This window comes from Macadamia integrifolia, chromosome 3 (genome assembly GCF_013358625.1).
Source record: "Macadamia integrifolia cultivar HAES 741 chromosome 3, SCU_Mint_v3, whole genome shotgun sequence".
Classification (NCBI taxonomy): Eukaryota; Viridiplantae; Streptophyta; class Magnoliopsida; order Proteales; family Proteaceae; genus Macadamia; species Macadamia integrifolia.
The window spans coordinates 35,331,780-35,353,273 of NC_056559.1; the positions used below are offsets into that span (position 1 = coordinate 35,331,780).

The 21,494-nt window shown below is 38.2% G+C and overlaps 3 protein-coding genes across 3 annotated transcripts; 2 read left to right on the top strand and 1 right to left on the bottom strand.

Moving 5' to 3' along the window:
* Positions 1-2,623: 2,623 nt before the first annotated feature.
* LOC122072889 lies at positions 2,624-4,247 on the top strand. The gene is made up of 4 exons (XM_042637321.1): positions 2,624-3,078; positions 3,191-3,306; positions 3,404-3,817; positions 4,006-4,247. Exons 1-4 carry the CDS (start codon positions 2,940-2,942, stop codon positions 4,069-4,071), a joined length of 735 nt encoding a protein of 244 aa, XP_042493255.1. The 5' UTR covers positions 2,624-2,939; the 3' UTR covers positions 4,072-4,247.
* Positions 4,248-6,706: 2,459 nt separating this feature from the next.
* LOC122073868 (titin-like) lies at positions 6,707-8,974 on the top strand. The gene is made up of 2 exons (XM_042638542.1): positions 6,707-7,150; positions 7,257-8,974. Exons 1-2 carry the CDS (start codon positions 7,009-7,011, stop codon positions 8,642-8,644), a joined length of 1,530 nt encoding a protein of 509 aa, XP_042494476.1. The 5' UTR covers positions 6,707-7,008; the 3' UTR covers positions 8,645-8,974.
* A 94-nt stretch (positions 8,975-9,068) lies between these two features.
* LOC122073867 lies at positions 9,069-17,911 on the bottom strand. Its single transcript, XM_042638541.1, has 3 exons — positions 17,444-17,911; positions 12,929-14,384; positions 9,069-10,752 (listed from the first exon to the last, which is right to left on the bottom strand). Exons 1-3 carry the CDS (start codon positions 17,850-17,852, stop codon positions 9,552-9,554), a joined length of 3,066 nt encoding a protein of 1,021 aa, XP_042494475.1. The 5' UTR covers positions 17,853-17,911; the 3' UTR covers positions 9,069-9,551.
* Between the last annotated feature and the right edge of the window lie 3,583 nt (positions 17,912-21,494).

The following is a 21,494-nucleotide window of genomic DNA, read 5'->3' on the forward strand; positions in this document are numbered from 1 at the left end:
TGTTGATAAACATAAAATATTCAAAGGTATTGAATTTCTCTCTCCTGCTTTGACCATATGGCTCCATATGGCTGATTCCGTTTTCCACACCACTATTGGTGTGGTTTGGGGAATCCTCTCCCATATTCAAATCCCCAGCTGGAAGAGAATGCTAATCCAATGGTCGTCCCTGACATATGCCAAGGGTTGGGGACAAGGAGAAGACAAGACTTCTAGGTTTACAAGATAAAGTGGGGACTATGTTTATGTCTAATCTCATTTTGCTGCTTTATGTGCTCTAGCTATGTGATACTGAATCATGAAGAAAAGATGATGCCTGGTCCATTTAACCCCCCTACCCCCAGATAATTTGCGGTAAGGAGAGGTTAAATGGTCCTTGTATTCAAGGATTCTGGTCCCAAAGGATGGTCCAATGTCTTCGTGTATTTATATTTGCAGTATTTCATGATTGACAAATGGTAAGAAGTCCAATGTAGATGACGACAATGGCTAATGCTCACAGATATTTGAAAAACCTAACCCGGGGGAGGTGCACTAGTGGTCATGGTAAATATTTTGCAACACTTGACATTATAAATTCTGCTTAGTATCTATTCCCGTGCTATGGTGTAAGATCTTACCATGGAGTATTAAAATTTAGGCACAGCTAGAGATCATTATCTTGTTCACTTTAAGTTGCATTTCTATGTTAAATTTTCAATTCGAAGAATAGTTTACATGAAACTTTTATTCTATACAATTGGACGGTTTATGGTAAAATAGAGCCTAAAGAAATGTGGAAGTAGGAAAAATAAAACTTTGAACAATGCTAGGGAGGACCCTGGGTCATCTACCTACTGGTTATCCGGTCCCTTCCCCTCCCCCGTATTCCTTTTGTACACTACTTTTCTTTTTTCTTTAAAGTATTGTTTAATGTAATCTGGCCCAATCAATTTTGGAGTCCTCTAGAATGATTCACATAAATAGTGTATTAAATAAGTCCCTTTAACTTTTAAAAATAAGGCTAAGGGCAACTAAAAAGATTACAACTTCGTCATCGTTTTGGTGACAAGTTGCACCGTAATGCTAGGAGAGTATCCTCCCATGTGGTGGCAACATGGCCTCCTTCCCTCATTTTTTTTTTTATGTATTTCATGTGATTGTACAGCTTTTTCTTGGTGGAGGTGATGGTTGGTTCATGGTCCATGTCACCTATTTTTGTATGTAAGCTCAGCCGAAGCAGAATTCACTGTGCTCTAGTTTTTGAAAAATGGATTGGAGATCGGCCGATTTGATTCAATGCTGACTGTTGTTATTCCTGATTCGTAGTACACACACAAATAGGCAGTGTCTGATCGATTTCAGTTGATTCTGATCCAATTCAAGTTGGAAGCACCGGAGAATACTCCTCTCAGGGTTTATAGTTCACAGTATTGATGACTGTCGATAATGTTTGACAACTTGACCGATAACCCAATGAGAAAGCCTGCACCCAACAATATGTAGTGGCCATGCGATTGAGTTCAATAGCCAAATATTGATAAATATATATTTATATATATATATATATATAGATAGATAGATAGATAGAATGGTGAGAATGACCAGAACTCTGGTGATATTTTACATGAACAATTTTCTTCATATAAACTTTTCCCACTTTTCAATATTATTTTAGCATTTTACATTAAAACAAGACTGGGTTACCCTTTTACCAACAGTGAAGAGAGAATATCTTAGCCTAAAAGATTAGACCCTTTAATCGAACTCAGAAATGGCATTTTGAACCTTCAACAAAAGGGAACGAAGTTAATGATAGTGTTTTTTTTTTTTTTTTTGTAGAAGGTTAATGATAGTGTTCACTATTCCAGGAATCCAATGAAAGTGTCAAATCACTTTGGATAAAAGGATTTTCTACTCAGTCCCTCTCTCCCTTGAGTGAAATAAAACTTTTGCACTAAAACAAATAGTGAAAAATCCCATTGTATAGGAAAATTTTCCTTTCCCATCTTTTTAGATTGAGACAATCACAGCCATATACAATAAAACCTTGCCTGTAATTATAAACCCAAATCACTATAATTGTGGCCCCCTCTGCATGTTGTTCAATTTTGTACCAAAAATCCAGTAAAAAAGTGAGACTGTTAAAGGAATAAAGAGAGCTCATATGATAAGGCATCCTTCAGACAATGGTCCCATCAAGTTCACGAGATTGATGAATGCAAGTGTCCTTAATTCTACCTCATACGAAAATGGTTCTGTAGTCTGGAGACTCTCTGGACTGAAGTTTTTTTTTTTTTTTTATACGGGTACATAAACAGTACACTTGCCTTTGCTTTAAAGTGTTTTTCAACTTTTTTTAAGGGATTGGATACGAAAAAGGGGGGAGAATCGAGTGACCAAAATTCAAGATGAACAGATTTATTCTTTCAAATACTAACCATTATACTCTAATGAAGAGCACCCAAAACTATGAGAAAGTTTTATTCTCTCTCCTCCCAATTAAGATTATTCATAGACCAAAGACCAACTAATCATTTTAGAATAATAGTGTGCTTCACTTCCATCGAGATCACTATATATTGACCCTTTTTCTCTTCACTCTAGTCTGCTTTCAGTTTTCCCCTCCTTTTGTTTAATTTCTTTTTCCCTTTTGTGAAAGTTTTCCTTTTCTTTTCCTCTGGTTCAAAAGAAAAACAATACCTCTTTCTTTGTGTAACAGAGGACTGTAAGGAAAAACAGATTGTTCACAAATCCCAGACCCTCTTGGATGTGTTGTCCGTATGTGTGTCCTCCGCTGGGACCCTTCTCGTAAAAAGAGCTCTCTCTCTCTCTCTCTCTTGATTCTTGAAAACCTTTTACCTACAATAACCCAAGGACAGGAGTTAAGATTAGTCTGAGTAACAAGAACATCCAAACTCATACTCTCGTCACCTCCCAAGTTCCAAATAAGACCACCCATGGAGTTAGGCACCTCCTCCTTGCTTGTCATCTTCCTCATTGTGCTCAGTTTACTGCAACCTCTGAACTCCAAAACTATAGTGGTGGATGAAGCTGCAGCAAGGACAAACCCAAGTGTTCACATAGGCGATTCTCTGTGTATGTATCATTTTATGCAAAATTAGAATTTCAATAGTCCTTCATTTTGTTTTCTTAGCAATGCAAAGTAACATACCCCTTCCCTGTTCTTCTTTTATTTTTGTCTCACCAGCTTTCAAATACGAAAATGGCTACAATCTCTATATTTTTCAAGACAGAAAAGCCTTTAGTCTCTGCAACTTCACCCAAGCCACGCTTCTCAGCAAACCCAACTCCACCTCTTTCATGGTATGAAGTAACAAAATTTCCATTCTGAAATGATTTATTTTCCTTTTCCTTTCGGTTTCGTTTTCGTTTCTTAATGCAATTTTCTACATCTATCTAGTGGAACCCAAGTCGGTCTGGTTTCTTCTACTTCTCATACAACTTCAACAATGGCTCTCACAAGGCCTGCAAAGAAGGTGAGAAACTAGCCATTAAGGTCACTCCACCACCGGCTACAGACAAGTGGGCTTTGTCGCCGGAGCTTTCCCCAGAAGCCGCACCTACACCGGTCTCCGGTGGGATTGTCCCTTCCACTCCAGCTTTCCGGTGGCCGTTCCGTCGTCATCAACATCAAGGGAGTTCACCGAGTCCGGCACCAAGTGCAATCCCTCAGCCCAAGATTCCGTCCATAGTTCCGGACACGGGTGGCGGTTATCCCTTCATTAACAGTAATCCGGCGATGCCTCTCCCTACTGGTCAACCTGAATCTACTACTGGACACCCGCTGCCCACATCTGGTCATGGAAGAGGGAAGGTGACCCCCATTTCCTTTTCTCTATTCTCTTTTTATTGTTATTATTAATGAGAGCCTCTCTTCTTTTCTTGACCCAAAGTACATGTGTTCTCTCCCTATCTTTTCTTGGGTCTTCCCCCTTGAAAAATAAGGGGCAACAACAATAATAAGTAGGGTTTTGAACTTTTGATTGGATTGCTGATCTACAGGTACATGTGTTGGGGTTGCTCGCAGTTCAAATTACTCTCTGGTGCTTGGTTTGGGTTACTATGTAAAAGGATGACGAGTAGGGTTTAGTAAATTCAAAGAAAGACAGGAAAGAGATTAGAGAGAGGTGGGGCTCTGTTTAAAACTGCGTTAATACCCCACTTCCCCCGCTGTAATCAATTATGTAATAATTTAGGAGAGCATATGTACTGTAAGCCATTAATGAGAAATCATTTAGACCTTATGCTGTGCTTGATTAGCTTGGGTTGGGGAATGGGGATTCGGGAAAGAAAAGCTAGTGTGTGCCCCAGCTCCCTATCTTGTAATCATTGAGAGCATTTTTCATCTTTCTTCACAATTCTAAGCCCGCCCCCAGTACTCGCTTTCTTCTTTCTTTTTGTTTTGAAATCTTTTGGCTTTAGACTCTGCTTTACTGTTATCAGTAGTAGTCTCCTATCATTGTTTCTGGGTTTGGTCGTAGTGAGAAGACACTTAACCATTAGAACAGCTAAATTATTGGATGGATTCATGTCTTCAAGGGGGTTGGGTGCTGTGTACAATGTATACTATGGAACCCAACGTACCCTGACGAGACCGTTTGACCACGAACCTGGAGGTACATGCTTCAGAATCTGTCCCTGCCATTTTCGATTCAGATCGCCTTGGATCATTTGAAATGATCCTGAAAACCATAGAATCGGCCTTTTGATCTAAAACCCATCTATTTAAGAGAAACATGTCAAGAATATTTCAATTTAAAATGGAGGAAACCAGGATCGGTCCTGACCGATTCCTGATCTAATTCACCGATTTTTAAACCATGCTAAAGAGTCAGCCTTTCATTGGAGTATTTCTCTTCGTATTTTCCTCCTCTAGTACTACTTCGGTTTGATGCTTCGGCCAACCATGGTATGGCCTCTGTGACCCTTTTTCCCCTCTCCAAAGTGTGCCTAAAAGTGATTCAGTCTTTAAACCTCATTTCAATACGGCTTAGCCCGATCCATTGTATAAATTGGGGCTGGCATTACTGTAGGTATGGCCAACACCAATGCTTTAGACTCCTGTTTGAGATATATGCATGGTTTTAGTTCCCGATATTGGAATGGAACCATCCAGTTTCAAAACCAACAATATATTCAATACATATCAAAATTTTGCCCTCAAAGACATTGATACTGTACCAATTGTAATCATTTTACCCTCTGACCGTATTATATAATTGAATGGGTATTGGTATAATGGTATTGATAGATATCAATGCGAGAATGCGGATCAGTTTACACAGCAAATCCGATACCTACATCTAAAATCATAGATATATGGCTAAATATGGATTGAGTTTCCCCCACTGGGGAAATAGGATCTCTCTTGAGCACCATATTTAAATCTTGATTGGAATGAATTAGGGTAATTTTGACCTCACACAATAAAGAATGACAATTTAATAATAGAAGAGTCCAATCGTACAGTCACATCAATAAACTAGAGTTAGGCTAAAATCTCTCTTAAAAGCATTATACGTTCCCCCTCCCAAGCCCACCCCCTGAGAATGCAAGATTCAATCCTAAGGGTAGGACGGGGAAGGGGAGGTTGCGAGAAGAGAATGGAGTGAGACATAACTGCAGCCGTGTATGGGAGATGAAGAGGGGAGAGGTACGGTGGTGATAATCCTAGGATATTTAACTATCAAGGGGGAAGAAGTTCCCATTGTTGGGGAAATTAGAAAAGAAATTTGGATAGGACAAATTGAGTAGATATAGATTAAAATGTAGGAGAGTCGATAGTAATTTCCCTTGTAAAGGATGAACAAATTAAAATTAATTGAGGATACACCCTGGTGTAGCTCCATTGGTTCAAAGGCGGAGTGTGCTAATAGATGTCTTTAGTTTGAGTTTTCTTCCGACTGATCTATTACATGGATTAGCTGTTACTACATATAAACAAGGTTTACCCATGGATTGAGAATCTTTCAATCTAATTAGCACAATTGAAATTTGACATGTAACCAATTTAAACCTTTAATGCGTAAAGTATCAGAATCGAGGTATCAAGGACAACCATTGATTTGGTTTCTTCATAAAAAAGGTTTCACCAAATGGAGCTAAAAATCATGGAAAAAAATCGTCTGCAATTCCGATCTCGTACAATTTCGTAAAATACCCCATTCAGGGGGTGACACGTGTATTGATACCAATGCAATGATCCAGATCTGATTTAAATGACTCTTCACTGATTTAAGATTTTATTAGTTGTACCAGATCTGGACCATTGCATTAGTATCAATACACATGTCACCCCTGAAGGTGATATTTTACAGAATTGTACGAGATCGGAATTACAGACGATTTCAACCCAAAAATCATAAGTAGTTGCAGTATCAGGTTTCCGTATATGACAGGCACAGAGAGCTCATTGACAAGGGAAGGGAAAAAGGAACACTCTTACCAAAAACAAAAGAGAAAAAGGGAAACAGGTGGAAATCAAAGGCATACCTAAGCCCAGCGGCAAAGTGAATATGAAACTGCTAGTCTTTCCGCATCTGGAAGGTCTGGCAATCTCACTGGGGTTCCAGGGAAAAGCAAACGATACAATCTCGCCGGGGTTTCAGGAAAAAGCAAACGATACAGGGACTGGACAGTGGAGAAGGTATCTTTCCTTTCAGTTAGAACAAAAACCTGGAAATAATTGTAGGATTAACTCTAAACCTGAATCTCACCGTGCTTACGAGATTTTCCTTTTAATACCGTTACTGATCCATCCATTGGTGGGAAAAATCTAAGAAATCACTATCAAAAACTGCATCGCTTCCCGCCAACGCAAAATAACAAAAGCACTTACCAGCTGTAATCGAGAGCCGGTATCCAAACTATGAAGCAATGGATACGTGTTTCAGATCCACAGCATCTGTTTTCTCTTTAGGTATCCCTTCTAGGCATCTATAATCCATTCTCTTATCATCTCCATTTGATCCACTCAACCGTGAGGAACGCCAGGAGAAATCATCGATGGAGTTGGAATTGGGACTCAAAATCACCAGAACCAGAGATGATCTCACCTCTGAACTCCGAATAGCAAAAGACCGGGCCGGTCCTCTCTTCCTGTCTAGAGAATCAGAGACCATGTTCGTCCTCACTGTTCACCTCAAAGGTGTGAGATATCCCATCCATCTAAATCTCTCACCCTTACTGCTTCCTGTATGGTTGTGTGTGCCTGTGTGAGTTCGTTTGCTAGTTCTAAATTAAAATCAATGCAGGCTTCAAGCGAGAAAGAATCAAGATCGTGATAAATGAAGACGGAAATCAAATAGCAATAGGCGGAGAGAAGCCCATCCAGGAGATGGTGATGGTGAAATGGATAATGTATAACAAGGAACCAGAGATCAGAGAATTCCGCAAGGTCTTCTGGATTCCTGATGGCGTCATTCTGGATCGAATCAAGGCGAAATTCAACGATGACGACTCAATTTTAACAATTGTCATGCCGAAGAAGAGCAGAGGAATGCGAGGGATTGAAATTGAGGAAGTTAAGCAACAACAATTTGATGGCGAGACATCTGAAAGAGATGATGTTCAAGAGGAGGTTAAGGTAGAAACAGTAGAACCACCTAAACCAGAGGAGATTAAGGTAGAAATAAAAGAAGAACCTAAACCAGAGGAAGTTAAGGTAGCAACAGAAGAAGAACCTAAACCAGAGGAGGTTAAGGTAGCAACAGAAGAAGAACCTAAACCAATAACCAGAGAAGAAGAATCATCAGAACTTACCTCACCAGAGATCGTAGAAGTTCCTGCTACAACAATACCTGATCATAGAGAAGAGATCATAAAACCAGAGGAACTCGCTCCAGATACTACAGAACTTCCTGAAGAGCTGCCACGTGAAGAGCTTCCTATAGTACAACCAGAAGAGACCGAGGAACACGAAATTCCTGAAGCCAAGGCACCAGAATGTGAACCGCATGAACACGATCTCGCTCCAGATACTACAGAACCGGAACAAGGACTTCATGAACCACAATCTCCAGAGGTGCCTCCAACTCAACAAATTGCAAATGAAGAGCTTCCTCAAGAAGAAATACCTCAAGTCGCTGCCGAAGAACCGAAGCCAGGACCGAAAGAACAAACTCCAGAGATGCCTCCAACTCAAAAAATTGCAAAAGAAGAGCTTCCTCAAGATGAAATACCTCAAGTCGCTGCCGAAGAACCGAAGCCAGAACCGAAAGAACAAACTCCAGAGATGCCTCCAACTCAACAAATTGCAAATGAAGAGCTCCATCAAGAAGAGATAACTCAAGCCCCTGCCGAAGAAGCAAAGCCAGAACCGAAAGAACAGGATCGAGAACCAGAAATCGGACCACCAGAAACTCCTGATCTAGATCAACCAGCCGCACCAGAAATTGAAGATCACGACGGAACAGAGGAAGCGCATGAAGTTGTGTCCGATGTCAAAGAGGAGGAAGTGGAAGCAGATGAAGAAGAATCACCGAAGGCAAAGCCGAAGAAAAGCGTCTGTGACCGATCAACTCAAACAGAGAAGTGGCCCTCGCAAAAGCCTCCATTGAGTCCTAGTTTCTTGACAGGATCGTTCCTCGTCTCTCTTATAGTGCTCGTAATTCAATTGCTTAGAAACAAAAAGAAACGATAACTCCATACTTAGAAAACTGGATTACGACAATAGGAAATAGTGCTTCAGAAGAATAAACTAGACTACGTGCGACATAAGTTGTCAACAGTTGGATAGGCATCTGAGGTTATATCTAAGATCCGAATCCACCCGTTGACAAATCAATAGCATAATTAGCTTCATGTAATGTTCTCTTTCTTAGACTATTTCCCAAATTATATTTCTGATTAACTGTTAACATATCAAACTGATTGCTGAAAACCAAGCCAACTTGGCTGACATATTAATATGAAAACCAGATCAGCCATTAGCAATGCTGATCAGTGCCATCAAGGTTGTGTTTGGTATGCATTCTCGGAGTAGAATTTGTGTCTAGAATGCACTCTGAAACCTGGTTCTTCCCTATTTTCTCCCTTCCAGATTCAGTGCTGATGGGAAACAAGCCTAGCCAGAAGCAGAGCCGACCATTGAACCAACTTTGCTGAGGGGAACTCACCACCCTGTTTACTGTTTCATTCAATTACAATTTTTTTTTTTGGGGTGGGGGTGGGGGAAGAAATACAAAAAACTCATGTGATAAATCAATATGACAACCATAACAGGCCCTATGGTACATTTAAGCTAAAAATTTTGAATTTGCAAATTCATCCTATGATCTATGCTGTGGAACCACCTCTGAGGGGAAAATAATCAAATGGTAAACTAGTAAGGTTGAATGGCAAAACAAGATTCATGGATTCAACCCATCTAGCTGCAACAAGACTCAGTTGAGTTTCCAAGTTCACAATAAGATTGGAAACTCCTATCATCATTCTTCCTCTGATCAAAGTACTAAACTGATGGGTAACCTATTGCCCTTTAATTTCGAATTGTCGAGTCGAGGAAACAGTAACAATTTATTTATTCTTCCTTCCAGAACATTCAACCCTCAACTCTCCATTTTCGTCTCAGCTGACTTTTTCAAGCTACCAAGTATGTTATCAATTAGTTTTTCCTTGTCATCACCAACTGGATCTGAAACAAAAGAAATTTTCTTCATCGGCTTTATTTTGTGCCCACTGTTCGCCACAGAGGATTTGCTCTTCGTCTCAGCCCGAGATGAACTTGAAGACTTCGAACCAATTCTGGAAGAATCCATAACCTCCTCAACCTTCTGTGATTGACCATTGCTACCACTATCATCCTTACTGCTATACCATGAGTCAAGAATCTGTAGTAGAGAACTATCTTCTTCACATCTGGATTTATCTAGCCCTTCTGTTCGATCTAACTTCACATTCTCTCCAGAATCTGAAAGCTTGTCCTCTGATAAACAATCATCATCAAAATCCATTTGTCCCTTCATTTCTATTTTTGCTTCCCCATTGAGCTTTAATCCTGAGTCATATCTGTAAGAACTTGTTCCAGTTATTTGTCCAAGCTCCTCCCACAAAGAGTCACGATGATTTTCTTTCCTTGCTGAATCAGATAATTCACCATCTGAGTTGCTCAACTTTCCAATACCATGATTTTCTACGCTATAGGAAAAAGGGGGTGCAATGTCTGAGCCCTGATACCCTGATGCTTTTTTGGCAGGTAGGATATAAGTATACTCTATCTTCACCTCTGGCATTGTCTGTAGCAAGGGAGCCAATTTTGAGTAACCAAGCATTTGATAATCAAGAACATAACCATACCTCTCCACAAACAACCTTTTGAAGGATCCCATATTGAATCCCTCTGGGTATTCCTCTAAGATCTCAGTCACAAGCTTCTTGCAATCAGCTAGGATCTCATGTCTGGCCTTCCCAGTTCCAGAAGGTCTCTTGTTGCTTTCAGTTGAACATGCTGCAGGTTGAAACTGACTTCGGTCCTTCTTTTCCACCCCATGTTCTGGGAGGCCTCGCAATTTTGACTCAGACTGAGACAGCTTAGCAGAAAAGATAGAACTCAACCCGGTTGAACCTGGAAGATTAGAGGACCCTGTTCTAGCATGATGAATGGGTTTAAATGGAAAAGTTTGCGAGGGGCATTCTTCCACCCATTTCTTCTCAGAGATTAACAAATCCACCAAGTGAAGGAGATCACTTTCAATCAGATTATTAAGAACTATGGGCCCTTCCTTTTGTAGCTTTTGTCCCATCTGTTCCCTGGTAAAACACAATGCAGTAATAAGAACATATTATCTGAATGAATTGAAGGATAAAAATGAGTGATGAGTGCACAGCACTATGGCGCAGATAGATGGAATGGATGACCAAATAATACAGCAACTTCCCATACGAGCATGCATTACAATTACACAACTCATGACAAAACGTTAACTGGGCGATTCCATGCTCTCAAAATCTTGGTCATGATACATAAATATACTTTATATTAGACTAGCACATTTTATCAGAAAACTCAACAAAGCCTTTGCCCAACTCTAGGATTAGCAAAACAACTATGAAAACCACAAGATTTCCTAGTTTGGGTTTCAGTTTACAAAACTACCCAAGACAGTACAGTACCACCACAAGATTTCCTAGTTTGGGTTTCAGTTTACAAAACTACCCAAGACAGTACAGTACCATCACTTTTTTTGACAGATGTTCTGCTCCATACTCCATAGTACAGCAGGTCCTATTGATGCCACTAAATTTCCATTCAATTTGATAGGTATATGTCACTCCGGAAGAACTTTGATGCAGGACAATTTGATAGCTTGCAGATGATGGGCCTAAAAGATAGTACACCGGATGAATTAAATAGAAAATTAAGTCTCAGATTTGGGAGGATTAAAAGAGAAGGGCGAATAGAAAAAGGAAAAAATTATACTACTGTAATTTTAGTGTGTAAAATATAACAACAAAGAAACCAATGAACGCAGAGCTTGATGTACAGAGGGGAAACGGAATTAATGATAGAAACAGAAACTATCTAGCCAAATGAGAAATATAATCTGAAATCTGAGATTGATTTTAAATTGCACATACACAGCATGAAAATTGAATTCAGCTAAAAAAAATGAGCTGATTGATTGCATTAACTAGAATAGTTGAACACATCATTAGGAAAGAGAAGAAGAAGAAATTCAGGTTTGACCATAAACTCATAATAGAACCACTATGTGACCCATGAATACCCAAAAACCGTTCATATTCCTACTTGATACAACTCATTATCCAACACACGAAAAAAAGAGGTAACTAAGTCCTACTTGTGATCCAAGACAAGACCTAGAATTTATCATCAGGACGGAAATCACTAACTAAAATCCTAAACCAAACAACTTCAACTCCTAAAGTAGTAACACTTAGAACCGCTGAATAGAAAAATGAAAACTAAAGAGGGCCAACAGGCTACCAATAACCTTTGGCCTGCATCATGTGGAGTAGATGCTCCTGCGTCAGATCCCCTTTGGTGAAAACCTTTGTTGAAAATATCTCGAACTGGAGTTTATCAGCTACCAATTTCCCACACATATTGATATATACTCATGGCTAGTTCATGAGTTAAGAGAACATAGATCCTAATATATGTGGGACTTTTTCCTCCCCCCGCGGTGACTAGGAAACATGTACTCTAATATAAGAAGCATTCCTTGTTCTTGCTTCTCAGCTAACAGTAGTAGGAAATATGAACTTCAATATAAGAAGCTTTCTATGGTTTTCAGAGAAGAATTTACATGCTGAAAATGATATTTAAGTTCTCCAAAGCAGTCTTCTATCTTGCAAAGAGGCCTGCTCTATTATCAAGAAATTGCAGAATTTCAGCAACAATTTGATAGGAATAAGCATAGATCCTTTGGCTCTGAGACGAATGATGTAGGTTTTTAAATTGACCTTCATGATACTTATCCACTTCATATGCCCCACTCTAATTGCATTTATCCCAGAAATATAAGTTCCTTTGAAAGTTTCTCCTCAAATGTTGAAAATTAAAATTACATAAAGGTAGAATCTTTCATATGAGAAGAAATTACTATAGGCATTTCCTCTTTTATACAGAAACCAACTCTCTCTCATCAACAATGAAAAAAATATATTATTGTAGGCATTTGGGCACTCTTTATAAAGAAAAAAATTCTATCAATGATGAAAAAACTACTATGTATTCTCCTCTGCTATTCTTCAGATGCCACAAATGTATGACAAAATTCTAGGCAAATAAAAAATACTATTATGCAGTTAAATGAGACCGTAATGAGAAACTGAAAATTTTCCCATGGCCAGGAACCTAAAAAAAAAAACGAAAGGCAAAAATGAGTAGGTTAAAGTTGGCTAAGAAACTATCTCTAGGGCTGAAGGTCATAAATTAGTGAAAGGGGCAAAAAATATGTACCTGGTCTTTGATTGAGAAACAAGGATTGAACCTTTAGGAGTATGTATAAATAAATCCATCTCAGTCCAGAAAAAGTCTCTGGAGAATAATTCGTTATGTTTGTTCAGCTCCTTATGACATTGTCCATTGTCATCATTGTCAGGAATTCTGCTAATTCTCCAAAATCCACACCAGTTCACAATTTTTCTAAACAGCCCTTCACTTGAGCCTGATTTCTCATCACTTCCTTCAGAGTCCTTGGCTACATTCTCATCCTGAACTGTTTGAGTTGCATTTAATAATGATGACGATGATGACGTGGAACAAGTAACTGATCCAGAAGATTTTTCCTCCGATTTTGCCTTTTTAGGGCAATCAGTTGTACCACATTTCTCTCGAATGCTATCCCTTTTCTCATTAGAAGATTTGGATGGAGTGGGACCATTAACTGATCCAAAGGATTTTTGCTCAGATTTTGTCTTCTTAGAGAAATCAGTTGTACCACATTTCTCTGGAATGCTATCTCCTTTCTCATTAGAAACCCCACTTTTATAACTGAACCAGGTCCTCCAGATTCTATGGAAAAAGCCTATTTCAGATGTTGAATCCTGCTTCTCCACATTAGCAGGAGGATGGCCCACAGTCACAGGCTCATTAATCTCTTTCTGGGCAAGTGGAGGAGGCTCTTCAACTTTTAGTGGAGGTGCTGGTGGTGATGACAATGATTTCTCATTCACATATGCAGTTTTGGCACTGTCCTCACCATTTTGCTCTACAATTGCAGCTTGGTCCCCATCTCCGTCATTAGTTTCTGGCCCTGTAGATAATTTTGAATTGGACTCAACTGGTTCAGCACTGTTTGCGAGGATACATAGCATCTGGCCATCACCCCCAGGCTGAAGCTTCAAAACAGATGGCATAGATAAAAGCAAGCGAGAAAACTTTTTGTGTCCAAATAAGTCTTTATCCATGGTGACATTACTTTTTGCCAGCTCTGCACGAAGAGTTGTAATGGGTATTCCTTTTGGGTACAGGTTCAAAATTTGACGAATCTGACGCAGAAAAGCCTTGGGGACTGGGCGAGGCTTGGAATCTAATCCAGCTTCTGGCAAATCCTCAGGATGTGAACAGGCAGGTTGTTCCATCTCCAAGAAGGGGTCATCCAGTGGCCCTTTATGGTAGCCGTACCAAGAACCATAGGGACCATCTGGAGGTTGGTTAAAATGCTTAGCAGTTTGGCTCTCTCCTTTAACAAGAGCATTCCATTGCCACATGATACTGGCAGCACTACAAAGGACTCCAGGTGCAGAGTCTGTACTTGCAAGCAGTATGTTATAATTATTCATTCTCATCCGGTGTAAAACATTTGCGAAGTCCCGGTCCCCTGAAATTAAAAAGAGGTGTGCAGGTGGAGGATTTTGAGACACCCAATACACGAGATCAATCAGCAGAGACCTATCGGCACTGTTCTTCCCACCTACAATGGAAAAGTCATTTACACATTAAAAAGGATTGGACCCTATTTGGCTAAGAAGGGGAGCAAACAAAAGGGTACATCCATACTTGCCAGGAAAAAAAAAAAAAAAAATTAGGCCCATAGAAATTATAAATAGTATGAGAGAGAGAAATAATGGATCAATTAGCCTCATAATTTTTTTAACCCAATTCATGATAGAAAATTATGCAGAAGAATCACCAAAGAATATTATACTCTTTAATAAATAGAAAGATAGGCTATTAATTCCATTCATAAGCCATCATATCTTAAAGTTTCATTTAGAAAGAGGAACGATTAGCCTCATAAATAACCCAATTCAAGGTAGAAAATTATACAAAAGATAAGAAGAATCACCAACTGTAAGATCAAACACCAAGAAACACGAATAAAGAGATAATAGATCCGTACGACAGAGATTTAACGAGGTTCACACACCAGGGTGGTGTGCTACGTCCTCGGGCGAAGAAAAAGATGATTCACTATGCAGAGGAGAAATTACACCCTAGCAGCGGCGAGGAAAAACTTACCTTGAAACCCTAGCTGCGTGAAAACCCTGGAATACAATGACTTTCTCAACAAGCAACAGTACATTATATATACTCCAAAAACCGTGGGTCGACCCATACCTCGGGGGCGTAGCCCCCGCACCCCCATACGAGATCAGTGATGCAGCCCAAGCCCTCTGCTTCCATCACAGATCTCCGAAAATTTTTCATTCGGGTCGCCACCAAAATATGTTGGATCGGGTCAATCTTCAAAACGGGTCAAGAATTCGAGACAAACTTAACACCAACAAATATTATAGTAATTAATAAATAGAACCATTGGTTATTAGCACCATTCCACAAGCCATCAGCTCCTGCACTTTAATTGATCTTGGATTCAAGTCTTATTAAAATGCATATACTTGACATTATACTTCAAATGTGATGTATGTTGTCCAATGGTCAGGCCATCAAATGGCATAAAGATCCAATCACTAAACTGGGTCTTCCTTTGACTTTTCAAAGGCTTCTATAGATGGTTTAGGAGTGTTTGCTAAATGGTATGATGGGATGGTTCTATACACTCTGGTAAGGAGTGATATCATCTAGACTGGAAGAGCTAAAAGAACAAAGGGAAGGCCACAAATGACTTTGGGAGGAGTGAGTGAGAAAAAACATAAAAGGCTAAGGATTAACAAGATGGCTCTGAATAGAGCATCTGTCAAGGCCTTGCATAGCCCTCACTTAGGTCCTAAGGCCATCAGAATGGACAAGGCCTACACTCTCCGAGTTTATTCCACAGCAGAAACAAAACTAGAAACATATCAACTGGGAAACTACCAAGTTACCTTCCTACGTATTCTACTTAAAATAAAAGATTACATAATATTTTCCCAAATAAATAAACTTCCTAAGATCCTACTACACCAAATACTCAAATATGGATCTAGTTCATCACTTTCCAGATATACCCAAACAGGTTTGGATTAGTCCAAGGTAAGTGGACCTGCATCATCCAATATTACTGATCACAAGGTTCTTAATGCCTCACCTTGACATAGTATAAAAATAAAATTAAAAAAAAAAAGCTCTATACATTGGTGATCTTAATGCATAGCTTCATTCCTTCACCTTTTAAAACAAATATATTAAACGACCAATCCATATCCACATTCAACTCCTCTCTGAAAACAGAAATTATTTCCATGGTTATTGTGGTCTTATTGACAAAAACTAACACGACTGAGATAGAGGTGTCCACTCAAGAATGAACTTTGTGAAGAATCAACTACCGTGAAAAGCTCTTAAGAGTTCAATCAACCAAGAAAATTCAGGAACCTCCATTTACCTTGGTTTTTCTTGTTTAAGATAAAAAATCTAGAGCATGGGAAATACTCAGTTCAGCTAATAATTATCAAATAACCTTTTTTTATATGTTAAGGAAGGAAAACCGCTTGTATATAAGAAGTTATACAGAGTATCCATTAATTTAGATACAAATCCATACAAGAACAAAGCAATGCCTCAATGGAACGTTTTGCTTCACTAATATCCCTTATTCAAAACAAAAATAGCATTAAAGAAGTAAAATGGAAATGAAAAAAAAAAAAAAAACACTAAGGACACCATTATCACACTAAGGACCTCATTATCATTGCTAGGGGGTTTATTCCCACAAATACGCACACCAAAAACTTTATATTTCTCTTATTCATTTGTCCCTTTCTGGTACTTCAAATAAAATTCACTGGAGAAAGGTCCAACCATACTACAAGGACCACAATAAAGCTATAAAGCCTTATAATGCAGTAAAGAAAAGCTCGGGGATTCTAATACTGTAAACAAAATCTAGAGATGAAATGAACTGCACCCCAATTCTTCAATCAGATGCCACCCAAGCTCTCCGCAAGACCTACAAGCTGGCCCAATGTGATTAAAAAAAAAAAAAAAAAACTGCTATTATACTCGAGTAATTGCCCGCCCAAAGCAAAGCCCACAAATTGTCACCTGGATACAACAGGCAATATTTCTGCACCAATATACCAACTTAATCCTACCAGGATTCATACCAAAAAAAAAAAAAAGGAATAAAAACATAACATTTGGAATGTACTGATATTTCATAACCAAATCATTATAGTCAGACCCAATTCAAATCAGACACTTACTATGAAGTTTGAATGAACTTCTTTAGTAAGAGAGCAAGGCCTTTAGGGGGGCTAATATACTGTTTAGATATAATGCATTTCGTAGAAAAGGTCAATGTTAGTGGGATTTGTTTTCGGCATACATTTCTCGCTAAAGCTTCTCTAAGCAAACTAGATTCTACAGTCCACAGTAGACATTAAAGAATGCAGGCCATAAGGCAAGTGGACTGGTTGTGAGAAGAATGCAGTTTTAGAGAGTGGAGGGTTCACGGTGTAAGTGACTGATTCGTAAGAAGTAACACAACTGTTCCCCCAATTCCAAACACAATTAAATTTCCTTCTCTGCGGAGTGCAGACAAATCCCATGACAATATCGGTTATTGAAGAAATTCAAGTTCAAACTAACCGTGAGGAATGTGGTTAAGACAGACCCCAGTGGAAGAGAGAGCCTCTTGATTCGATCTCGAGAGCTGCATCACATCCCCGAAGGCGGTGATAGTAATGGGTCCCTTCATCCCATTAGTTCTTAGGGCAGATGTAATTCTCTGGGTCACTCTGAATACGTTAGTCCCATAAGGTACAGAACAGTTCTCGAAGTCCCACCAGACCGACACCTTTACATTCCGGCTCTCATCGTCGTGATGTCGCCATGAAGAAGAAGACGAATTTTGGGAGGTTCCTCCTCTCCTCTTTGAAGATTCTTCGGTGCTGCTCGAATAGGAGAACAGACAGTGATGAGAGAAGAAATACGGACATGGAATAGTATAAGAAGATGAGGTACACAGGAAGATGGTTCGAGAGGTGAGGTTCTTCATCGCGACTTAGATCAGAGTCCCCGGTTGTTGGGGTTCAGGGCTTCTAGCCAACTTGGCCAGACCTGGAGAAAATGACGAAGAAGAAAGGCAAAACCATAAACCCTGCTTTGAGCCCTACAGCACGTGCGAAAGTCACGTGTCTGTCGAAAAGAGGTTTAAAACTGCAAAAGGATCACCTAATCGTCAACTGTTGGATTAGAATCTAAGAAGTGACTGGCTCTCCAAAAGTTCAGGGAAAGAGAAAGACAGGTTATGGGCCTAATGGCGGCACCACGGCCCACCTTGGTCTGTTGGACAAAGAAATACATCCCTCATTCTCTTCGGTCTCTCCTCATCAGTCATGTGGACTAGACGCCTTTAACGAGTCTACAATTGTCTTAATACGATCAGCCTGACTTCCTATAGACTGAAGACATAAGTTAGTATAGTTATTTTGTTCAACAACTTGATTAAGATGAAATTCAATCAATTGAGATGAAGCTTTACTGGATGTTTTGAAAGGAATAACCATTTGATATGTGCCTACTTTTAAGGCTTTAAAAGGGGATGAACAGACTCAATTTCTATTCCTTATTTGGTGACATAAGTGGTTAATATCTTTTTTAGAGTATTCACCTGTGGGGAACTAGGTGTTTTCTCCATAAGGTATATGAATTATGAATTATCCTCTCTTTGTTTCAAAGTAAACTTGGCATAAAAGTTCACCCAAAAATAGGAAAAACTTGCAGTTCAAGATGTTATTATATGCAAATTATATGCTAGCAACGTATAAGTCCCTTATTCATACTTTAACCACTGAAGATGAAATTACTAGGGTTTTGGATCGACTCAATGGGATCACCCTACCCATACTTTAATTACTATTATTGATAACTCTATGACTATGTCTAGGGTTTGGGCTTGGAGTAAGCATAATCAATCAAGGCTGATCTTGATTTTGGCTTATTCGACTAGACTATCTCTTTTCAAAAATTAGGGCTAGGGCTTATTTGGGTCAATTCTTAACAATTCCTCAGCGATCCACAACGATTTTGATACGATCTAGATTTAGATTGGAATTGATTTAGGATTCTAACTTCTAATTTTTCAACCATGGCTATGTTCCACGGAGACCAACCCAATTTTGAAATTTTAAACCTTGGTAAGAAATTCGCTAATACTATTATTAAAAAATAAATAAAAAAAATAAAAACCCATATAATCATGACTAGGTAGGTTGCCTAAAACTCACTCAGAACATTATAAAATGAGAAACTAAGGCTATGTTTGGTAGCTAAGAAAAGAAAATAAAAGATACAAGAATTTAGAAAAGAAAAGGGAGGAAAAGAGAAGAAAATAAAAGAAAGGACAAGAGAAGAGAAGAAAAGAAAAAAGAATTTAGAAAATAAAAGAAAGGAAAAGAGAAGAAATGGTGAGAAAATAAAAAGAATATGTATGTTTGGTTATCAAGAGAAGAAAATAAAAGAAAAGAAAAAATTCAAAAAAATTTGATTTTTAAGAGAGATAAATACATTGGAAATAAGTGTGCAACCATTCATTTTTGGTTTTATTATCTTTTCATATTTTTTTCATATTTTCTTGTGTTTTTGGCAATAAAATTTGTTGAGAAACAAAAAAAAAAAATTCACAATTATCAAGTGAAAATTTGAATTTGAAAAGAGGAATCTTTTCATGGGTGAAGACATATAAAGTACAAAGAAAAATTCTTAATTCAAATAAAAAAGTACAAAAATTGTACTTTTTTTTTCTTTTCTTTTCTACCAAACACAGCCTAAGGTATTCATAATTATCAATGGCCGTTGCGATCCCAATCTAATGTTGACAGTGTTTGACAAGATGTCTTGTTAAATTGCCATGCATTATAATTTTTTAAATTTATTTATAAATAAACACGAAATTATGTTGTGACTTGTGAATGGATTGTTCCACATAACTCAAATCATTTCTAAACACCGAAAGTAAGATTTCCACATCTAAATGTCAGTGTCAAATATTCGTCAGAAGCTGTAAAGTGGAAATTAATGTGCTTAGAATTTCTTTATATACAAGTGTTCAGTAAATATTTTGAGGTGTCGAAGACTTTGGTTTACTATTTTTTCATAGAAGATAAATTTGTTAATGCTCCATCTGGTCCAAATACAAAAAAGGAAAAGAGATTGAAATCACTTTTAAAAAATAAAAATAAAATTTTATCATGATTGTGTAATGAAAACTATTAGCATTTTTTTTGTCATTATACTTAAATTTAATGTAATATTTATTTTAACGCAAGGGGGTAGCACAGTTGGTGAGCAATTAGGCACACATTGGGATATTCACATGGGGGTGTTTAATACTTTTCACTGCTTTTAGTGGAAACAAAAATATTTATTTTAATTTTTGAAAAGGGTTTTGATTCCAAAGTAACCTTACGATTATTAACTACCTTTGGAATATCTTAGAGTAAGTTATACAAGCATTATCTTGCGAATGATATACAAGTATGCATATCAATTATCAAAATCATAACGGACAAAGATATGAGCCAAAATCTCTCGGATCACTTTCATTTGTAATTCCTCTCTTAGAAACTGTGATATTGTTAACTCCTAAAGCTTCCCAACTCCACTATTAGGAATAGTCTACTCTTTGAGTTGGTTTTGTTTCCTCCCCCCTCCCCTTATTAGGGGTTGTAATCTTGACCTTTTTTCGGTTGTTTATGAATTATTTATTCATTAATAAAAAAAGAAAAAAAGATAGGAGCTAACATTGTCATTTCATATTTAAGCATTAATGTCACATTTAAAGCAAAGATGTACAATATAAAATATATTTAAATGACATTAAAGAATATATTTTTCGTCAAATTAATGTAACATGACATAAATAAGGGCTTTTGTATCTTACATATGATGATCAATTATGCATCTAAACCGTAATAATATGATTGAAAAAACACAACTATTAGTGATTATATCACTTCATTCACTTCATATGGCACGACTAGAAGTGTTTAAGACATAACCAATAAATAGATAAAAATACATTAAAAACGAGGAGGGTGGCAGAAGTGGAGAGAGAAGAAAATGATATATTTTAAATTTAATTTGTTATTATATAAAATTAAACAACTATTGAGTCGATCTAATAAGGTAGAGGGAGGAGGGGTGATTGACTAACTCAAATTAAATTACTCAAATTAAATTAGGTTTTTAGTGCACATTATTGGTGGCCACGATGTCGATATGGATCAGTTGAATCTAGCCGAATTGGGTCGTTTTGCCTCTTTTTTCGGACTGTTTTGCCATCTACTAATTTGATACTATTGACAAGTATCAGTCAAGTATCAATAGTGATCACGGTCGATACTAATATGGATCTACTGATATGATTAATTGATCCTAAAACCTTAAACCATGATCCAAACCGAGTTGAATGGGAATCGGTAGGGGTGTCAATGGGTTGGGTTGGGCTGGGTTTTACAGGTCTCGTAACTCAACCCAAGCCAAGTCCAGTCCAGCCCAGCCCAGCCCCTAGGTCTGGCTGGGATATCTTAGCCCATGCCCAACCCTGTCGAGTTTAGCCCAACCCAACTAAGCCCTGATAAACCCTGATTAGGCTAGGTTTAACCTAATCTAGTCCAACCCAATACTATCTATCACT